Below are 21952 nucleotides of genomic sequence, written 5' to 3'. Positions count from 1 at the left end.
TGTTATTTCATTTCAATGTTTTTTTTTTTTTTTTATTTTCATATAACAACTAAACTTAATAAACGACAAACGTATTAAAATATATTTATATTTTTAGAAAATAAAAAGATTACAGATAACTAGAAAATTGTAGATAGATAGCAAATAGGCCATAAAATTTGTGTATGTACTCAATTATACTGTATTACAAAAATATATAAGGAGAGGAATAGAATGGTGGAGCGGATAGAGGCCGAGCTTTGTAAACTGGACTTCCCAGGTTCGAAACTCGGCGTCTGTGTAAAATGATTATGGTTTTTCCCCATATTCCTTTCTCTTTCCATTCTATATAGTACAATCTTTGTATAGTTGTAACAACGCAATACTTTACACGTACAGTCCTACATGTGTTATCCATGATAAGTTTTCTTAATTCTTACATGGACGTCAAAGAGGACTAAAAGTAAACTGAAGCCAATTTTAAACGCCAATTTCGTTACTTGAATGGTAGTATCGAATGCAGGAAAATTTGGTTACAAAATTATTTTTTCTATTCGCCTCAATGTTCTTGATAATTTTTACCAAATATAGTTCTTTACTTTCCCGCAAAAATTGCATCCATAAGTAGAGAACTTGTATTTATATAATTGTAGTTAAAAATAAACGACGTAACAAATATGGAAAACTCGTGCGGTATAACATATTCGTGTTTAAAATTATAGCATACATATATATCTTTTATAAAGCAATTAATAATTTGCTTAGTAACGTTCAATGAGATTCTACTTTATCGGCTTTCAATATGAAATCGTCTTAATTCGTATATTTATCTTTCGTTCCTGAAATTATAAGCAATATTTCTTCTTAATCTTTCATAAACAAGAGTTACACCCATAAAATTTGCGGTCATCCGTCTCTCGCTTACTACAAATCAGTATCTGTTTGTCTACTACAGCAGATATCTATTTATAATTTGTATTTTTCACGACACCGATAAAACGATTTGGAATGAACAAATACTAAACACATACGTCAAACTTGTACCGATAACACCGATAAACAGTAATTTTAGCTCCCCGAGGAAATAAGATACCTCGTTATATTTTTTGCCTATGATAATGAATTATTTTTTCCCATGAAGATAATACTATTTTCGTAAATGTAAATTTTCAGTGAATTGGATTTGCTAAAAGACAGGAGTTTCCAGCATTCCGGTTATGTCGTTACTTTTTAGTCGAAATTAACGTTCAACTGGGCGATAAGAAGTGGAAGTAAAATGTTAAGTATAACGAGTTTAAACAAAGTAGGTTAAAGTGTAATCTGGCATCGAATTAAAAGTAAATTTGCTAAAATTAAATGCGTTGTTACTCTTTTCGTTAAATATGTTTTTTAATGCTATTTTCTGAACAAACATATGCATCGTATAAACGTCAAATACTCCTATCGGATCTCGAGAAATTCCAGAAGTTCGGAATATTATTCTTTATGCGTCTCTTTTCACGTTCAGAATGCAAAGATTATACGAACAATTTTTATTGGGATTTCGTTCGCTCTGTTAATTACTGGTTTAATAATTACAGCACATGCGATACGATAGAAATATCTCGTATACGAAAATCATCAAAGAGAAATTTATTGGAAAGTATAACGAGGCTGAGCAAGCTCGTCTCACGAGTGTAACGTGCAAATTCATTTAGAACTATGGATCGTTTATTTAAAAATGCATTATTATTCACGTTAGACGCGTAAACTGTGACAAGCAAGTACCTTGGACTACGGTTTTACCGATTACCGAATACACGCTAATCGAGCAATCCATATTTATCATATTAACATACTAACTAAGCTTAAAGTTCGAATGTCGCTTTGAATTTAAAAGAATTATAAAAACACACGTACCTACAATTTTTTTAATTGTACAAAAATATCGCATTGCATATTCATTGTATCGAGAAACATTGTATAACAATTTGCACGATCGTCCACAATCGAATTAATTAAACTACATCGATCTTTCAATTATGTGACTGTAATTTCCAAAATCGACGTGATTTTTCCGCATTATACATTTTTTTGCACGCGCATCATTATACAGGGGTCCGTGTATTTAATAAGTTATTAAATGTCTAAATGCGTATCATTAAGCGCGTTATAATTTAACAAAGAAAAAATTATCGTTCGTTGATTAACGTTCGTAAATTCGTTTTAATTAATCCCTTAATTGCATACAAGATCGCGGTATCGCTGCTTCAAATTAGCATGCAAACATAATTTTTTAACATCGCATATTTTATTCGCCGATTATCGCTATTAATTCGACCATCGTACGTTCTGTGATCAGATCTTTGCAACTTTTCTCACAAGATGTTGGCGAGGTGCGCGTTTTCTATACTTTGTTCGCCTCTCTGTGTTGCTGTAATTTTCTATTTATCTTATATTCTTCAGTAACGACATTCCATATCTAACTGGTTAATGTTTCTTTTCGTTTTTTCAGTTTTACGTTTTTTCCCACGGTGAAATTTCAAGTATCTAAACAGGTTCGATCGTAACTTTGTGCCTCAAGTTCTTGTTTGTTGCTTTTTCTGTTCAGATTCGACTAAGTACAATGCTTGCACGTTACTTGCCACGTGTCGTTATTTACTCTTTTTGTTTCCACTTGCTTCATTTTCTTTTGTATATGATGTTGTCATATTGATTTCCTGTCTAGAGACGTATCCACGTATAAGATAAAAAAAAATCGATACAAAAGCAAAAAGATCTCGATACTATATTTGTAGCGCGTTAACATTATGTCGACAATTATAACGTTAACGTAGAAATACTTGCTATTCTTCTAATTACTATTACTATTACTATTACTATTACTGTGACATTGTAATAACATAACTTAGGTTTATGCTTATTAAACGATTCACACAAAATACAATGTTCTATTGATAATTCCTATTATCGTTTCTTCCTGCATTTAGCGATGACTTTTAGGTGCAGTTTTCGTATCACCCTGCCGTTTTCGAACGGTGCTGTAACTTTTCCCAGAACAAGTATAGTAGTCAATTTATCATTATCCGATAAGAGTGTGCAAGGAAAGAAAATTCAAGCCTGAGGTAGATCATTATGAATTATTACGTGAATTATACTACACGAAAATACCTACTTTTTTGTTATTCCTTTCTGTAATATAATTGCAGCAATACGAATCATATTTAAAAGATTAATTTCGTTCAGTCGCTATATGTTTAATAGAATTGCATAAGGCGAGCTCGTTTTGTGAATAACGTGGTTTAAAAATATAGCTGCTCAAGATTGATTAGCGGTAAATTTGTCACGTGTCGACATCGAGATGGCAGAAGAATTAATTCCGGATATGACTCACGCGAACCCGCTATCATTTGCATTCATGCTCGTCATTACAACCTGCCGAATAAAAATTCAGTTTAATCGTTCGGCTTATATTAGAAGTAAATTGCACGATTCTATACGATACGGAACATTTATAATAGCAAAAATCCACAGAACGTATATATAGCGTTCTCTTTATATATAAATTGCGTTTCATATCTTCTTGCATTTTTCTTTCGTAATAGTCCGCGTGTATTTTTTCATACCTCTTTTTTTATACTTCCTGTCACAAAATTAGAATCGCAGAAATGATTAAGCTGTTGGATTTCTTTCGGCGTCGTGTCTTTTTGCTAATAGCTGTATACACGAAGTATGTAAATGGGGTAGAATCGAATGACTCAGTCTATACGCATATATAATTAAAATTGTAATACGCTGACTCAGTGTTTCAGCGGTAAATTCACTGGCAAACACAGCGATCCAGCTTCTTTTTTTTTTTATCAGTATAGTATCTGGTGATCCTGGGAATTCCCAAACAGGCATATTATTTTCGATTCCGTCTTATTTCGTTCGTGACAATATTAATACGCTATGCGCCGTAACGAACCTTCGATTTATAATTAATGTAAAATATGCACGTAACTCTGTCCATCCAAAATCAGAACTCGATTAAGTAGCCAGGCATAAATTATTGATCGAAAGGAAACTACGCCTACAGCAGACAGCGGTGTGCTCGTCCAATCGAAAGTGTAAGAGGCGTTCATTAATAATTAATGAAGTATCGATCAACGTTCCAAATAGACAGATTTGTATTCTCCGACGTTCAATGTTCGGAAAGATTGAGCGCCTAAACTTCGTCCCTCTCAATTCGTTCGTTGCAAATCTAAAATATCGATATAGTATAGAAATAATATTTCTAAAAATATCGTCTGAGAACGAAGTTTTTATGCATGATACTTCTATCGTGTTAAAAATATAATATTATAAGCGAATATTGGAGTACAGCTTATTTTATATTTATTTATCTCGCTGTTTAAAAACGCACAATGGCTTCAAACGATCATTACGTAACAACGGATATGGCATTAATTAGTCGATCCTGTGTTTGCAACTGGTCGTTTGTAATTGATTTCTTTAATCGATCTGAGTCACCTTTACATAACGTTCGACTCAAGATTGATAGAGTATAAACGCTTACAATGTTTAAAAAAGTTGAAATTTCCAAGTATCGACTGATCGCGTTAACATTGATTACAAATATTTTACGAAAATCTGTGTTAAATTATACAACGTAACACCGAGGATATCTTAAATTGTAATAAATGATAGCACCTGCTCTGTGGAAGCAGAATCGACGATACGCTTAATCTAACAGTGTATTTAGAAGCCAAGCAATTAATTGATATCGTTTGTATCCCTTTAATCATTGGGGTCTTTGAATCGTTTACTCGTTGAATGTCTCATCTGCTTCTGGATCCTTCGTTTCGTGGCTTTTGATCGACTACAATACAGAATACGGAATATATGAAAATAATTTGATTGATAAAATAGGTTATGTGGTATTAAATAATTCAAAATATATAAGGTTAAAAAATATTCAAAGTATCTATTGCTTAGTTGCTAGTGCTAGAGTTAATATTGCAATCATAATTATTAAGATCGTTGTTCTTACAATTTCTAAAGTATTCCATTCTTCGTGAAAGGCGTACGATTACCTTAATGTAAGTTTAGTAACGACTCTGTAATCGTAATCAATACTCACGTCGGTTGTTACAACACTGCTTCTTTCTTCTTGAAAAATTGAAAAGGATTATAGCAGCTACGTTTGATATATATATATCGCTAAAATAAAGAAAAGTTATAAAATACCACGTTCTTAAATTAAAAGATGAAAATTGCAAACAGAATTTCTATAGTAAAATGTTCGAGAATAGATCATTTCTCTTTTCATAACTCTTGTACTGATTGTGAGAGTCATATAACCTATTATAATGTACATACGTTCTGGGAAGACGGTCTTGGAAGAAATTATAGATTCTTGGAAAGGAAGGCGTCGCAATCTTCTGTAATGTTTGGCAGCTGTAGTACCAGATAAAATACACCCAGCAAGTATCTATATAGTTATTTATGTGAGGTTCATGTATACATAATTACATAATAACAAAATTTCGTCATTTCTACGATTCTCGAAAATATCACTTCAAGATAAAAATAATATAAATTTTGTATATTTTCTGACAGTAATAAAGACTAGAATTCAATTAATAATAAAGGTCAAAAAATGAAAAAATAAATACCATAATTGTTGAATCATAACTATTTGCCTATTTGTTCCATTGTAGTATATCATTACGTTGGCTTGGTATAATAACACTTGATCATAAATATACCAACAATATTCAAACCAAGTCTATTCACCTTCGTATTCACTATTTTTACGTTTGCCGTGCATCGGGATATTTTCGTTCCAAGTCGAAAGTAACTAAAATTAAAACAAACACAAGAGTGAGTGCAGTAAAAGTAACGTAGTACCCAGGAAGGCGCAAAGAAGAGATATTCCTGTAGACAAATTAATTAATTTTACATCCACTTTTAAATGTGCAAATAAAAGAAGATTAAAGATTGTAATAAAATTTGAAAGGATAGTATGGCGGATCAATGGCGATAATTAAATATTAGTATAATAGATTAATATAAAAATAAAATTTAGATTGTTATAATGTGAAATTTGTAGCTAAAAGTTATTAAAAAAAAATGAGACCCAAGAACGGTCGATTATCATCCCTGGTGGGGATCGAACCCACGACCTTTGGATTAGAAGTCCAACGCGCTATCCTCTGCGCCACAGGGACTTGGTATACATAATGTTTCTTATTATAATTCTAAAAGATAGTTAATCATAGATGTCGCTGATGTACGTAATAGTTTATGTTAACCAGTGACGTATAAAAAAGAAACGAAACGATTAAAATTCTAAGCGCAAGTTTAAACACAACAAATTGATCGATATAATATACAAATTTCAGAAAACTGATTATTTTACATAGTGTAATTATACTTTCTATTCTCATTTTGAAACTTTGTTCAATGTAATCCTTTTTTCGCATCATATTTAACTTGATAAATAAACTCGTATAAACTAACCAACACAACGAACAACTAATTTTTATTTAAAAAGTGTACATTTCAAATGTTGAATAATTAAAAGTAAACTATTATTTTATTATCAATACTTTTAAATGGAATATTATTTCAACGTAATAATGACTAATTAATCACTCGCAGGTAATAACTAATATAAATAGAAGCATGATTCCGAAATCTACAAATTTTCATTACGTCAGTGTACACATATGATAATAATCATACAGCCCTGTGTATGCCAGCAACCAATGTAGTCAACACACTTTCTCAGGCTACAGTGATGTAGGTACACAGACGATGTCTACCGCTTGCAATTGACGCGTTTCATCTCGTTCTTTGCCTTTAAGTGAACGAATATGGATTAATCAGTGATTTATTTGTGTATATCTCATATTAGACTACACTTGCAAATACGATTAAACAGTGAGAAAAAAAGTATTTAGATAAATAAGATGCCTAAAAGGTGAGAGAGAAAAGAAAAGCAGAGAATAGATGCACTGAAGTTGTGTGTGCATTTGAATGTTCACTGTGTGATGCGACGACGGAAAGAAAGGGAGAAAAAAGGAAGAAAGAGATAGAATAAAACACTGGGTGAGAGTGCGAGGGGAAGGGGCTTAAAAGATGGCCGTCCTGAAACATATGACAAAGAACGGCGGGCAACCGCCGCAGCGGAAAAGAATTATCACGGAATGTGTTTCACGGTATCGTTGATCCTCGTCCTCGCGTAGAGGTGTGGTGATATTTCGAGTAAAAGGGATCGTGGCTATAAAAGTCAGTGATCCTGTTAGCAAAGGAGCCATGACTACGTGTAAAGAATGGGCTCGATCGCATCGGTGTTGCAGTGGCATTGCTCGGAGTGCGCTCTGATAAATCCAACGGAGAGCACGCGATGCGCCAGGTGCGGCCTTACTCGGCTTAGGAGTGATGAGAAAGCAAATCTCAGGCTCGGCCTGAGCTTGGATCGCAAAGTTCCCGAAGAAAAAGAGGAGGAGGAAAAGCAAAGAGACGACGAGGAAGGTGACTCTTCCTCGGTCTCTGTTCCGCCAACACCTCCGCCGAAACTTCGTTTGGAGAAGCCAGCAACGGGCGATACGCGTCCGGCAACTTATCAATACGTCAAAACCGATCTCATACATCGGTGAGAAAATTGTTAACTCATCTCTGCTCTGTCCGCAACCCCCTCCCCTTCCCTACCCCCATCTTCGATTTCTCGCGTGTTTGTATACAGTCTACCGAACTCTCCGCAAAATCTTGTCGACTTCTCCTCAAATGTAATACTTATCAGTTCGTATCAGTGCGATCATTTTGGTGTAATATCTCGTTTTTTGAGCAAAGGTATTTTCATAGTATGAGCTTTCCTCTACCTCTCACTGAACAAGTTTAATTTGTGCCAAGGATTTCACACAATGCACAGAACAACGGTTTGTAAGGGGAATATAATACAAATGTTTATTTGTTGCATGTTCGCATAAACGTAGATATGACAAGTTACTATTGCATCTACGAATACAGGCTTTCGCATTCACTATTGATACAATATACTTAGAATAATATCAAAGTTAGCATATATTTTTTCATAGTTGTTATCCTTTTTTTTATGTTTGGGTAGATTTTTTTTCATATCTAGGAAATAATTAAATATATAGTTTCATTATAAAAATGTTATATATTCTTTGACTCTTTCCTCTTCCTTAATTTTATTACGTTATCATATATGCCAATGGTTGTTGTCCGTTTAGTAATTGTTTATTATTTTTCATATCGATTTTTAGCTCAGAGGGGAATTTAATTCTACTCGATAATCATATAAAGAAATCTCACCATGATTCGTGGAATGGAAAGTCTTGTAAAAAAGAGCCAGTTAAAAGATCTTCTTCTCTACCTTCCTTAATAACACAATGGACTTGCGTTCGTTGTTTGTTAGACAACAGCTGCAGTTCTGGTATAATTTGCGTAGCTTGTGATGCAAATTCTTCTATAGTTGAAACTGACAAAAGGCAGATTGGAGCACGTAAACGCAAAAAATTAAATTCACGTAAAACAAGTCGTCTCAAAGCTGCATCCGAACTTCTGGCCAATATTTTAGATGATGTCAATGCAACAAGTTCTTCTACAAGCGATGCAAGAATTATCAATAAGGGTATAAATTATTTAATTTATTTTTTAATACTGTTTTAATACTATTTTGAACAAGATTGTGGTACAAATATTATATAGCTTATCTGTATTCTATAGATATGGCACAACTAACAAGTATAAGTCGTAGTGAAAGGAGACAAGATAGAGAAGACTGGACCTTGCCACCAATAGAAACTATGGAGTCCACTACACTTTCCTACGCAAATACCACTGATACCTCTCAACGTTCACCAAAAAGACATAGTCCTTCAATTTATGAACGAGTCAAATCTAAAGTTAGTCGCTCTTTATCTAATGGATCTGTTGTACATAAATTATCTGAACATGCAATTCAAAGACCAACAAGTTTAGTAGTCTCAGAATCTCAACAGGATGATGCTCTCTGGAGTTGTGATAATTGTACTCTTGATAATGCTCCTGGCCTAGAACAATGCGAGGCATGTGAAGCCCCTAGAAGTCCTGCTCCTTGCAGTGGAGTAGTTATCAGTGTACCTGCCTGGGAACCACGTGCTCTATCTTCTGCAGGTCCATTGTCTTATAGACGATCTTTTTCTGATGTCGAATCCGTTACAAATGTATCTCGAAAGAAAAAGATCGTCAATCGTAGAAGTCTCAATGAGGATGAACCACCTGCAGTACCACCACATTCTGTTGGTTTTAGTACAAGACCAAAATATTCTTACATTGGAATTACCGACCCTGATATACCGCCGCCATTGCCAAAAAAACAAAATAATAAATTAGGTCTTGTACCCACAAAAGCACATAGCGAAGCAACTAGTCCTGTCGGTGATGTACCGAATGTAAGCTCGTTAAAACGTATGTGGACTTGTCGGAAATGTTCTTACGCGTATAATCCTTTATGGTCAACTGGTTGCGATATATGTGGATCTTCTCGATCACCGCCTTCGTTAATGCAACCTAGTCTAATAACCGTCACAAAAGATGAAACGAGTTGTTCGATGCATTCACAATCCCCAATTGTAGTATCCAGAGATAGTGTAAGATACATTCCACAGAAAACTGCTACATTGGCTACAGCAGAATCTGATCTAGATGATCAAGTTGATCCACCTTCCCCCGTGTGGACTTGTAAAAAATGTACATTATTAAATGCCGCTTCGAGAACAACTTGTGAAGCGTGCGGTGGTTCAAAGCTTAAAAGTATCATGCATTTAGAAGACGCTACGTTACGAAAAGGAGAAAGCTGGGTGTGCCCATCGTGTACATTAAGGAATCCGCTATCAGCACAAACTTGTAATGCTTGTAAGACTTTAGCAGATTTTCTAGATGTACCAAAGGATAGCAGATTTTTTGGATCAAGAAGTCCGAGTCCAAGACTTTGTTCAACCCCTATAAATTCAAAAGTTGTTACTCCAAGACATAGAAATTCTGTAAGAAGGAATGGTTCTTCAATTGGAGATAAAAGACATTCAAGAATTAGAGATTCCACTCATGGTCAAGTACGATTCTCTTATAGCTGTTTTATATATATTTATTAGTAAAATATTCAAATATATATATTATCCATATATTTTCCTATTGGCTTTCATTTTCTATATAAATTTATTATATATGAAACATTTCAATGTTTCCAGTGGCAGTGTAAACTGTGCACATATGAAAATAAGAGTACAAACGGAATTTGTGAAATGTGCCAAATCTCAAAAAATTTATCTCAACTACCAGGTGAAAGGCCTAGAATTATTGAATCTGGCATAAGTACACTTACAATGCAACGGCAAGAAAGCGTGGTTATGGAGAATTTAAGACAAATTGAGGAAAGAGAAGCATTGGAGAAATGGGAGCGAATTGTTCGCTATTGCAAAGAGGTATATTGATCATAAATTATATCATATGAACAAGGACGATTTTTTACGATCAAAGAAAACAGTTTAGAAAAAATATTGAAATTAATTTGTCTTTATATATGTAAATTACATTTGAAAAACATAATTATACTTTTTCTTTTTTGCATTACATATTTTTTCACATCAATTGATTTTTATTTTCCCTATTTATATTAATTTCTTATTTTTGTATTATAATACTAATGAGAAAACAAGAAGAAAATAAATGTTTTAGTGAATATTTTTAGTCTATGAAATATAAAATGCATAAAGTTCAAATCTAAATAGTTTATAATTCGTTTAAATAAATTGAAAATATTTTCGACTAGTATATTTTAAATGCAAGATTTCCAATAGTAACTAATTTACTTATTTTATAGACAAATGAACCTTTTGTCGATGACTCATTCCCACCAGCTCCAAAATCTCTATATTATAATCCAGCTGAAACAAAGGATAATCATGTTGTTCAATGGAGAAGGCCTCATCAAATTAATGTTGATTCTACAGTTGATTCCAAACTGCCTTGGGCTGTTTTTAGGAAACCCTTACCTTCTGATATCTCACAAGGTGTATTAGGAAACTGTTGGTTACTTTCAGCTTTAGCTGTTTTAGCTGAAAGTGATGAGCTTGTAAAGAGAGTCTTAGTAATGAGGGAAACCTGCCCAGAAGGAGCTTATCAAGTAAGATTATGTAAAGATGGAAAATGGACCACAGTACTTGTTGATGACTTGCTACCCTGTGATAAAAGAGGCCATCTTGTATATTCTCAGGTTTATATCTTAACATTATAAGTGAAAAGTTATTACTTCTTTCTCTTCATTCATAATTTTGATAAAATACATTGTAGGCAAAAAGAAAACAACTTTGGGTGCCATTAATTGAAAAAGCAGTGGCTAAAATTCATGGTTGCTATGAAGCTTTAGTATCTGGACGTGCAATAGAAGGTCTAGCAACACTTACAGGTGCCCCTTGTGAGAGTGTGCCTTTACAACCATCTGCTTTGCCAAGTGAAGATGAACTTGATAAGGATTTAATATGGGCACAACTTTTATCTTCAAGGCAAGCTATGTTTTTAATGGGTGCTAGTTGTGGAGGTGGTAATATGAAAGTTGATGAGGAAGAATATCAACGTAAAGGTTTAAGGCCAAGGTAGAAAAAGTTCGGCAAGAGTTAAAAATTTTAAGTATATTTATTCAGTATGCTATAAAAAACTTATTGTATTTTTTCTAGGCACGCTTATTCTGTTCTCGATGTACGGGATGTACAGGTAAAAAAATACACGTATTTATAGATACATGATTAAAAACTTACAAATACTTTGAGTAATATATTTGATAGGGAATACGATTATTGAGATTACGTAATCCATGGGGTCACTATAGTTGGAAGGGTGATTGGTCTGATGATAGTCCTATTTGGACACCACAATTGCGGGAAATGCTCATGCCACATGGTGCTTCTGACGGTGTTTTCTGGATTTCTTTTGACGACGTATTGAAATATTTTGATTGTATTGATATTTGTAAAACTAGAGTTGGGTGGAGTGAAGTTAGATTACGTGGGACACTTCCACCTTTATCATCTCTCAGACATTTATCATGTGTACTTTTAACGGTACTAGAACCTACTGAAACAGAATTTACTTTATTTCAAGAAGGGCAAAGGTAAATTTTATTATCCCATTTTATATGCATTTGTATAATTATATCAAATATAAGGATAGGAATATAAGGATAAATATGGTCTATTATACTTACATATATATTTAGGAATTCCGAAAAATCACAACGTTCTCAGTTGGACTTGTGCGTAGTTGTTTTTCGTACACGTTCACCAGCAGCACCAGAAGTGGGGAGATTAGTAGAACATAGTAAGCGACAAGTACGTGGATTCGTTGGATGTCACAAAATGTTAGAGAGGGATTTGTATATTGTTGTATGTTTGGCCTTTAATCATTGGCACACAGGAATGGAAGATACTTCCAGTTACCCTGAGTACGTTCTTGCCATTCATAGTTCAAAGAGATTATTAGTTGAGCAAATTTCCCCACCAGCGTTTGTCTTAGCTGATGCTATAATAAGTTTAACTCTAGCAAAAGGACAGAGACATGAAGTAAGAATATTTCTGTAACTTGCAACTTCAATTTCAAAACTGTTCGTGTATCTCTAAAACCCAGTATTTTGTAAAATATTTATATGTAGGGAAGAGAGGGAATGACTGCTTATTACTTAACTAAAGGTTGGGCTGGACTTGTAGTAATGGTAGAAAATCGTCATGTAAATAAATGGATTCATGTAAAATGTGACTGCCATGAAAGCTATAACGTTGTGTCCACAAGAGGACAACTCAGAACTGCCGATAGTGTTCCCCCGCTACACAGGTAAAATGGATCTTTTATATGTGCTCCTGAAATCAACATCTATGACAGATCATTCGATAAATTTTTTTATTGTAGACAAGTCATCATAGTTTTAACACAATTGGAAGGTAGTGGAGGTTTTTCGATAGCACATCGACTTACGCACAGACTAGCTAACAGTGGAAACTTGCATGACTGGGGTCCGCCAGATACTCAACATTGTCCTCAAATTGATACTCAAGTCGAAGGTTTACATAGTCCTCGTTTAATCACGTGAACAAATGAGTGATTAATAACAAATAGGACAATGTTTAAATGTATCTCGTTTGTCGAGTAAGAGATTTATTATGTACTCGTGATATCCAGAAATTTACCAAAGCAAGCTAGAAAGATTTTGGTACAGAAGAAATAGTACTGAAACTATAATACATTCTGTGCTTTCTAGCTATTCATGTTGTATGAAAATTTTTAGCATTACGACAAGCTCACTATTGGATATACTACAATAATTAACAATTAATATACAATGATTCTCTCTCTCTCTGAGATCAGTGGTTAGAAATATTTTTTTTTAATTAGGTAGAAATCATTCGTTGTATCAATGAAAATGAATATACTTTAAAACTTGCGTGCAAATTAAGCATTTCTACGGGAACCATTGATCCATAAAGAAGACTTAAGGGAAATTAAATATTTATGGAAGAACAAATTAAACACATTGCTTGTTATATAAAAAAAAAATTATTTTCTCAACGTAACATATAAGCACCATAAAAAGTAACAAAGCGTAAAAGTTATACAATAATAATATATGAAGTGAAATAAATAACAGCCATTGATAATGAAAAACATATACACTCTTTTTGGAATTGCTTAGAGTATGGTATAACTATGGGTCGAAATTTTTTCAATTTTTGCATCTCACAAGTCGATCCTATTTTCGGATACACAAGCCGTATTCAGAACTCACATTTAAAAGTACATGTATTGTATATTGTGTATGACAGCTGATGTTACTGGCCGTTTAAGTGAGGGTTTTCGAATATTGGTCACATCGTAAAACTTTTATCTCATCTGAACTTTTGTTGTTTCCATCTTGTAACTGGATGGAGTGCTTGTGCTAAAAATGGACGTAGCGCATAGCTACAGAACCAAAAATCTCTCTGAAAGTTTTACAGTATAGTGACGCGTTCACTGCCATTTTGTGCAATGTACGTTTAACTTTATTGTTGTTAAAAATTTTTGTAGCGAATTATTAACAAAATTATTATCACTGATTGTTGTATGTATATTTTATGTTCATTTAACTTATAATACATATCTTGAACTTTATACATACACAAGCGTGGCAGTTAACGAGTTAGTCAATTTTATAAGTCTTGTACATTTTGTAATCATGACATCAGAATAGCCGTCTATGAGGCGCAATCATTTATAAATTTTTTTTACATAAATAGATTTGTGTTTTATTTTTATACATATACATATATGTTTTATCCATAAACGAAACAAATATGTATTGGATAATGAAATATATGAATCATTTTTTTCCAATTTGCAAAAACGTATTTAGCAAATTATAATCTCACGTAAAAAGGAAGTTACAATTTAATAAAACATTCCCTTTTTTTAAAGAGAAAGATTGCTAAATTGAAAAGTATATGTATGTTACAAGTATATCTCCTTTCGAATAGCATGAAATAATTCAAAAAATTGTTATTGAAATTATTGCATTAACATATGATTAATTTAATGTTAAAACTGTATACAAAAGAGTGAAACTATAAGTTTTGATTCTTATTAATGTTGTACCAACCAATAATTTTAAATATGTCCATTATATGTATTAAATGCGATGTATGTTGGCACACTTTTTAATTCTTTCTCATGCATATTATGCAGGACGTTAATAAAAATCGAGAACATTTTTTTTTCAAATATTAATTATATGCGTGTAAACCATGAAAAAGTTTGTATAATCTTGTATCTAAAACTGTTGAGTACCCGAAATATTCGAATATTCGAAATCTGAATTGAATTAATTGATTCGAATATTCGATTAGTTGAGTACTTCGAATAGTTCGACAAAATTCACGTTCATTGTTTCAATTGAGATCTTTTAAATATTGTAATTGTTTAAATCTATTTTAACGAATTTAATTTGTACACTATTTAAATCTATTAAAGAATACCGAATTTTCTTGAACTACTCGAATAAGCAAATTGATTTCGATATGTATTTTTTAAGTATTAGAACAGCTGTATTTGTATTTATGAGTTGAAAACTCGCGATCTCTTTATGCGATATGTTCTAAGGAAACAAATTTTTTCTTCATGTATGCGTAAATGGCATTCATATTTAAAGGACATCTAATTAAAGATAGCTGTGAAAATAACTCGTTTATATATATATATGTACACACACATATATATACATAAACAAATTATTTTTTAAATTAAATTAAAAATTAATGTGTATTATTTTAATCAATGTATTAATTTAAGTAATGTATCTAATATTTATTAATATTCTCTATAAAGCATAATTAAAAAGATAAGCACTTGCAGATACAAGTTTATATGAATTTTCTTTCATACTTATTTGTATGAAAGTTAAAAAATATTTTCGATCTTTACCGATATACTGTGTATTATATAAACTAGCAAACATCCAGTTTTATATGGAAAGCTCAGTGCTTTGGCTTTAACATTAAACTGCCATGTTCCATGTCCTTAAGGAATGATGAAATTGGCACTGAAATGTTCTTTTGATGGCAGTTGGATCTGATTGACAATTTGTCTAATATTTTCTATACATATTGAATGTGGTAATGTGACAATATCTCATGCTGTGATCAGCTCTAATGACGTTTTTTGTCAGTTAAGAAATGTCCTCATAAATGAAAAGGCAGCATTATAAATATTATTTCAATGATAGTACAAAATATTTATTATATATGCATTTGCTTAATTCAAATGCAAGAAAAGAAACAAGTTATGCACATAAGCATTATGAGACTTATTGGCAATAACTTTCTTAATTACATCAGTTATATATATTTTTTTAAATAAAACATTCCTTACATTTATTTACATTCTCCCATTATCCATTTAAAAACTCTGATTACTTGCATTAATACATTTACTTCTGTGTTCTATATATTCTGTTTCTAATATATTTGATTCCTGTTGGTATAAAATTTAACTTTTAATATTGTTAATTGAGTTCCGCTTGAGGCATTGCTTTCTCTTTGAAGCGATAAAAGGAAATTATTTTTATTCAATGGCTTCAAACAAACGGATCTAACTGTTGAGTGTGGCCTAATAATTTTAATATAGGAACTGTTTCTGCTTTATTTAAACTAAATCGTATTTAAAGATATCAAAACCCCTTTCATTCACTTTGTGATAATATTAAAGCAATCATTTATTAAAGGAAACCCTTCAAAGCGAAAAAGAAATGTTTTTTTATTAATATAAATCAGTTTTCTTAAGTTTAAACAGTGATTAAAATTTATGTAAGTGTTAGACGCAATGAAAAGAATTATTCTCATAAATAAACTATACTATTTGCACTAGTTTCTGTACAAATGGCCTTAATTTACAGACAAAAACATTTAAGATAAAATGGAGACCTATATTTATGCATTTTCTTAAAAAATATAAAACAGGTAGCAGGTAACTTGTATTGTTCTAGTAATTTTAATTTGAATCAACAGATTCGACTGCTATGCTCTAAATGGTAATTTAAAGCATCAATTAAATTGCACCATTGTTCAAAACCTTAGGATAAGTCCCATCGGTGCATGTACACAAATGCAAAAACAACAATGCTAAAGCAGATGATATAATTAAATATAACGCCTAATTCCTCTCTTTTCTTCTGTTTCTTCTTCTTTTATTTTTGAAGCATAACTTGCATCTGCATAACATTAAATTAAAAGAATTTAAGGTAATCCTTAGTGCCATACCAAAGCATAACAGAAAAACCTGTAAACAAATATTTAATCAATAATGATTTATAGAGGCCCATTCCGTTGTCACAATGATATTATAGTACTTTTTCTCAAAGAAAAAAATATTCTATTTTAAATATTGTGTGTGTGTGTGCGTGTGCATGTGCGTGTGTATAATTGCCGAGAAAGAATTATAAATATTTCCATTTTAGAATATGACTACTGTGGCTTCGACGATACTATCAGAATAATGGATATAACGTATATTTAATGTTTGGATTTTGATTGTTAAAACTTTAGAAAAGTTTCGAAAGCACGAAGTGACATTATTCTGAAAGCAACGTTCGTAGTTGATTATGCACAACGCTACGGCGAATGAACAAGTGTGTTTGGTATTTTAGAAAACTGTCTTTGTGGATTTGAGCGTTTTAAAAAAGAATTCAATTTGTATATAAAATGAATTATTTATTATAATTAAGGGATGGGTGAAGCTGATTAATTTATACACTGCTTGTGGTACACGTAAGTTGTTTTGCATATGCTTACACAATTTTGTTGAGACAGCGCTTAAACCGATTAAAAAGTAAGAAATAGAAAGTTATATATAGCAAAATTAGTAATATATCGGAGTCAAAGAAATGCCGGTGATGTGCGAAGCATAAATATTTGTTCTTTTTGTCTTTTTGCAATAAGCTTTCAGAAATTTAAAGCCATTTATTAAATCTTACGCTATCATTAAAAAATCAATTGTGTGACATTAAAGACAATGAATAATTTTGCCGATCTTTTGTAAATTCTCAAATAACATTTATCGTTTGTTTCAGCACGGCGTTAGTACTATTTATATAAATGGAGCAAAAGACGTAGGGTAATCGCACGCCATCGCAAAATATCTAGGAATATATTCTTAATATGCAAAGAAAATTAAAAAAAAAAAAAAATACTACGGTATCTCATTGTATTTGTAATTACAGAGTATAATATTGCGGTGTCATTTTACAATTATTAAGTAACTCGTACTCTGTACGAAACTGCGTACCGGGTGTATTCTAAACTGTATACAAGCGTTATAAATGTGATTTTCTTTTTTCTTCGTTTTAAATGAGACTGAAATATTTACACGTTCAAGAGAAATATTAATGCAAACAATATCTAAAAATTATTAAATTATTAAAGGAAAAGGAAAGATTAAGTAATTCCTGAAAATATTAAAAAAAAAAAAAAAAACAAAGTTTATTGATAGAAAGAAACTGTTTTTAGACGCGTTCTTTTAGTCTACGCGACTGTGATCATTTTAGAAACGCCCATGTACGAACCCGAACCAGCAATCAACTTTGTGATAGTCTGTGTACCGATTTGGCAAACTTTGTTGAATTGATCCCATTTCCTATAGATGGAATGTATAATTATTAGAACTTTGTCGCGTACATACAAAAAAAAAACATTTACTACTTTATGAAATGATAAAGACATTGTATTGTCCCTTGATTTATATAATATAGTAGTATAGGTACATTTAATAATAAATCGGAATATTATCTAGAAATTAATCGTCATTCAGTCTCAAGTCAAATTAATAACGATTAAAGTGAATTTTTCAATCTTCTTTGTATTCTTTTAATTATTTAATATTATCCACATGCTTCTTTATTTTTCTATTTATTTTTCAACCATTTGTTTATAATTAATACCTTTATATTTGAATCTTATTTCCAATCACGAATATTTTTAATATTTTATAGAAATACACATCTCTACAAAGATATACATAACATAGTACATACATTTCGAAAATGAATTACACATATTCAAGTTTAAAACGTGCATCTTTACGTTATAGATGGCGCTCTTCAATTATTCTCGCCAGTTAGTCAGTTGAAGACAGTCTAACGCGTTCAGTGCTAATTGTTAATATTTGAAATACAAGACATTGTGTGTCATTTAGTGGCGTTTATTTGTCTTATTATTTATTGCATGCCACAACTATGTCAACGTTTACTTTTGGAACACCTACAACTTCGAGCAACACAAGTTTTGGATTTGGACAAAAGTAAATACACAATTTTACATTTCGTATCCTTAACTTAAATTAAATTAATTAACCTCACATTATGAAATTGAAACATAGGGATTTATATTTAAAATTCACATACTGAAATATTGATAATTTATTGTGTTCTAGACCTGCAACAGGTTTTAATGTAACTAGTACACCTTTTGGTTCAAGTACTTCAGCACCAACATTAACCTTTGGAAGTCCATCCACACCGGCAACAACAACTGGGCTTAATTTTGGATTTAATAGTACACCTGCAACTGCTGCACAGACACAATCAACTGGTTTACTTTTAGGATCAAATACAACTAGTACAACTACTGCGAGCAGTTTATTTCCAGCTCCAACTACGTCTGCGCCATTATTTGGTGGACTTTCTTTTGGCACACCAGCAACAACTTCTACGTTGACATTTGGTGCTCCATCTGCTACAGCTACAACTGGAAATGTTACCTTTGGTGCACCTACTACGACAAGTATGTGATAGTTGAAGATGTAATTTAATATTATTAATAATCAAAATATTATCTCTAATATTTTGTATTTACAGCATCACTTTTTGGTAGTGGTAATTTATTAGGATCAAAATTAGCTACTAGTGGTACTACAACTACCACAAGCACTACCAATAAAGGACTAGGGGGATTAGATATATCATCAAGTAATAAAGGATTTTCACAAACAAATACTAATCCAGCTGCTGCTAAAGAAAATATTTGGCCACCAGAATTATTACAGACAATAGAGAAATTCAAGTAATTATTATATAGCAGAACTATTATATTAGAACTGTATAAAATTTATTAATTTAATATATGTTCTTAATTATAGAGAGTTTGTGAAAGAACAAAAGGTATTGTCTTCAGATATAGCAAGGGGCTCTGCAAGACCATTAAATCGATGTGCGGAAGATACAGCATCATTGATGGAACTTTTAACAACATTAGCTGGATCAGTTCAACGAGATCGTTCTGCTGCTGATAAGTTGAAACAAGACACAGCAAAAGCATTACAAAGTTCTGAAGTAGCTCAAAGAACGCATGATACCCCACCAGGATTACAATATGAAAATAATACACCATTATTATTTTTTATGGAATTGGCTGATAGCTTTGAACATGATTTACTGTTATTTAGATCTCAAATTGAAACAACAGAAAAACATATACAGACAATGATGACTCCAAAGACTTTAACTCCACAAGGTAAATTTATATTAGTATTAATGTTTCTCAAAATTTTAAAATATCTTTCAATTGGTTTTTAGAATTGACGATGGCTATGAGTAAACTTCACGAGTCTCTTGTTGCTGTTGCTGGTAAATTGCAAGGCGTACATTCGAAAGTACAACAACAAAAGGAACAGTATTTAAACTTTAGAAAATACGTTTTAAAAGATAATACAAACGTTTTTGAAGATATTAAACCAGATGGAAAAATATCTCGAAGTAGTATTGGAAAAATTACGAGTGGTCCTACACCATTTGGTCCAGGTAATTGATAATTTTTAGAACTTATTGTAATATGCAAGTATTTATTTTATTTCATATAACTATTAACGTGTTATGTACTTTACTTTTATAGGAAATAAAAGTTTCCTTTCATCAACAGCACTAAATTCCAGCAGACTAGGAAGTTATGAAACACGAAATCCATTAGGTAAATGAAATTAATATATAAATTTATAATGTTAATATATTTTTTGCTGAAAACAAAGTCCCTAAAACAACGTATTTTCGTTGTTTCAACTATCCCATGAATATCTCCTACCTTCAGGTCTTGCGTGGATTTAGTATGAGGTAGATTTACTAACATTTAACGCCCTTTACTCAGTATTGTAGAATTTCACATATATGAATAGAAAGACTGTTGCAACTAATTATTCTGTAAATATGATCGATTTAAAATTTTTTATTTCTATGATTTGATTTTGATTTTGTCTTTCCAGGAAAAGAGTAAGGAATCTATTTTAGTTTATAAGGTACTATATTTTTCTTCAGTTTCTGTTTGTGTTGTGAAGTGTGGAAAGGGATGCATAGCTTTTATACTTAACATTTACTAATTATATACGAGAATATTCATTTTTAATAATAGTGAAATAAATGATATTCTGTTTTCTTCTTCTTCTTCTTAATTTGCATTTTCAAATATCACATAGTAAAGGGAGGTTGAAATCTGCGCTTGTTAAGGAATGGCTGTGTATTTTATATGTATTTTAATTGCTTCTGCTTCTTGGTGGTTTTGTAAGAATGTCCGCGTTAACTAGATTATATATTTAAAAGAATATACAACAATATATAGGGATACTGTTGAATATTAGTTTTATTAAAAGAAAGTATATAATTATGTCAATGTTGCTACTTTGTTACTTTTCAATGACATCTTAATTCATTGAAACACAGCTTTAGCTATTGTACACGTCAATTAATCTGTCTCTTAGAAATAGATGCAAAATAATTCAGTATATATGTTGTTACAGTTTGGGGAAATACAATACCAACACCATCTGCTACTAACATTACTCTAAGTTCGTCATTGAAACCACCAACAGCAAGTTTGACCTTTAATACTCCGCCAAATCTTACTACGCCTTTACCAACGAGTGAATCAAACTCGAGTTTTCAACTTCAGAAACCTCCTATTGGTAATAAAAGAGGAAAACATTAAATCGAGTTTATATTTATTCTCGTATTGTTAAGAATATTTTAACATATGATTATAAATATCCTACTTGATTTTAATATTAATATTTCGATTTAACGTTATTATTTTTTTAAAACAAGAATGTTTTATAAGAAAATAAATTGTTATTAAATTCTATAATTATAAGCATTTCATATATACAATAGTACAACTATATTTTAAGAAAATATATACTTGAAGCATTTTTGTAATTCAAAGTATATTTTACTAATTTTATAGTTAAGTATAAATTTATATAAGAAATTAAAACTGTCCGTGAAGCATTATGAAATGACATAAATTGTATATGTAAAATGCTTGTGAGCAGAACATTTGAAAAAAATGAGTACCTAAATTAAATTGTTTTAAAAAGTTGCTAGAAATTTTTTACAGATATCTTTTATTTTTCTTTCTTTTTTAATATATTATAAATCCATACAATTTAT

General features: G+C 31.5%; 2 protein-coding genes, 1 long non-coding RNA gene and 1 other non-coding gene across 8 annotated transcripts; 2 read left to right on the top strand and 2 right to left on the bottom strand.

Annotated features, from left to right (window-relative positions):
• Nucleotides 1-1831: 1831 nt before the first annotated feature.
• Nucleotides 1832-5872, bottom strand: LOC143303456 (uncharacterized). The gene is made up of 6 exons (XR_013059803.1): nucleotides 5616-5872; nucleotides 5081-5381; nucleotides 4651-4819; nucleotides 3926-4201; nucleotides 3585-3839; nucleotides 1832-3393 (listed from the first exon to the last, which is right to left on the bottom strand). It is a non-coding gene; the product is annotated as an uncharacterized LOC143303456 (long non-coding RNA).
• A 225-nt stretch (nucleotides 5873-6097) lies between these two features.
• Nucleotides 6098-6170, bottom strand: TRNAR-UCU (transfer RNA arginine (anticodon UCU)). The gene has a single exon. It is a non-coding gene; the product is annotated as a tRNA-Arg (tRNA).
• Nucleotides 6171-6654: 484 nt separating this feature from the next.
• LOC117155076 (calpain-D) lies at nucleotides 6655-17382 on the top strand. Of its 2 annotated transcripts, XM_076623172.1 has the most exons (12): nucleotides 6655-7600; nucleotides 8235-8602; nucleotides 8698-8876; nucleotides 8973-10064; nucleotides 10200-10433; nucleotides 10832-11224; nucleotides 11302-11603; nucleotides 11685-11721; nucleotides 11793-12118; nucleotides 12224-12566; nucleotides 12656-12834; nucleotides 12910-17382. In XM_076623172.1, exons 1-12 carry the CDS (start codon nucleotides 7278-7280, stop codon nucleotides 13088-13090), a joined length of 3957 nt encoding a protein of 1318 aa, XP_076479287.1. In that variant the 5' UTR covers nucleotides 6655-7277; the 3' UTR covers nucleotides 13091-17382. The 2 variants fall into 2 exon arrangements, with proteins under 2 accessions (XP_076479287.1, XP_033186522.1); XM_033330631.2 differs by having other exon boundaries at nucleotides 6656-7600; nucleotides 8698-10064.
• A 1246-nt stretch (nucleotides 17383-18628) lies between these two features.
• Nup58 (nuclear pore complex protein Nup58) lies at nucleotides 18629-21889 on the top strand. 4 transcript variants are annotated; one of them, XM_033330819.2, is made up of 8 exons: nucleotides 18630-18819; nucleotides 18952-19301; nucleotides 19376-19580; nucleotides 19657-20030; nucleotides 20093-20317; nucleotides 20409-20483; nucleotides 20773-20805; nucleotides 21304-21442. In XM_033330819.2, exons 1-7 carry the CDS (start codon nucleotides 18755-18757, stop codon nucleotides 20781-20783), a joined length of 1305 nt encoding a protein of 434 aa, XP_033186710.1. In that variant the 5' UTR covers nucleotides 18630-18754; the 3' UTR covers nucleotides 20784-20805; nucleotides 21304-21442. The 4 variants fall into 4 exon arrangements, with proteins under 4 accessions (XP_033186706.1, XP_033186705.1, XP_033186710.1 ...); XM_033330815.2 differs by lacking the exon at nucleotides 20773-20805 and having other exon boundaries at nucleotides 18629-18819; nucleotides 18997-19301; nucleotides 21304-21889; XM_033330814.2 differs by lacking the exon at nucleotides 20773-20805 and having other exon boundaries at nucleotides 18629-18819; nucleotides 21304-21889.
• Nucleotides 21890-21952: the final 63 nt, after the last annotated feature.

This window comes from Bombus vancouverensis, chromosome 12 (assembly GCF_051014615.1).
Source record: "Bombus vancouverensis nearcticus chromosome 12, iyBomVanc1_principal, whole genome shotgun sequence".
NCBI lineage: Eukaryota > Metazoa > Arthropoda > Insecta > Hymenoptera > Apidae > Bombus > Bombus vancouverensis.
Note: the sequence above shows the minus strand (reverse complement) of the source record. Positions and strands in the feature narration are given on the sequence as shown.

Coding starts and splice junctions, on each gene's coding strand:
- LOC117155076 (XM_033330631.2), top strand. CDS start 7,278: ATGGGCTCGATCGCATCGGTGTTGCAGTGGCATTGCTCGGAGTGCGCT. Junction 12,119..12,223: donor TTATTTCAAGAAGGGCAAAG/GTAAATTTTATT, acceptor ATATATATTTAG/GAATTCCGAAAAATCACAAC. Junction 12,835..12,909: donor AGTGTTCCCCCGCTACACAG/GTAAAATGGATC, acceptor TTTTTATTGTAG/ACAAGTCATCATAGTTTTAA.
- Nup58 (XM_033330814.2), top strand. CDS start 18,755: ATGTCAACGTTTACTTTTGGAACACCTACAACTTCGAGCAACACAAGT. Junction 19,581..19,656: donor CAGACAATAGAGAAATTCAA/GTAATTATTATA, acceptor TCTTAATTATAG/AGAGTTTGTGAAAGAACAAA. Junction 20,484..21,303: donor TGAAACACGAAATCCATTAG/GTAAATGAAATT, acceptor ATGTTGTTACAG/TTTGGGGAAATACAATACCA.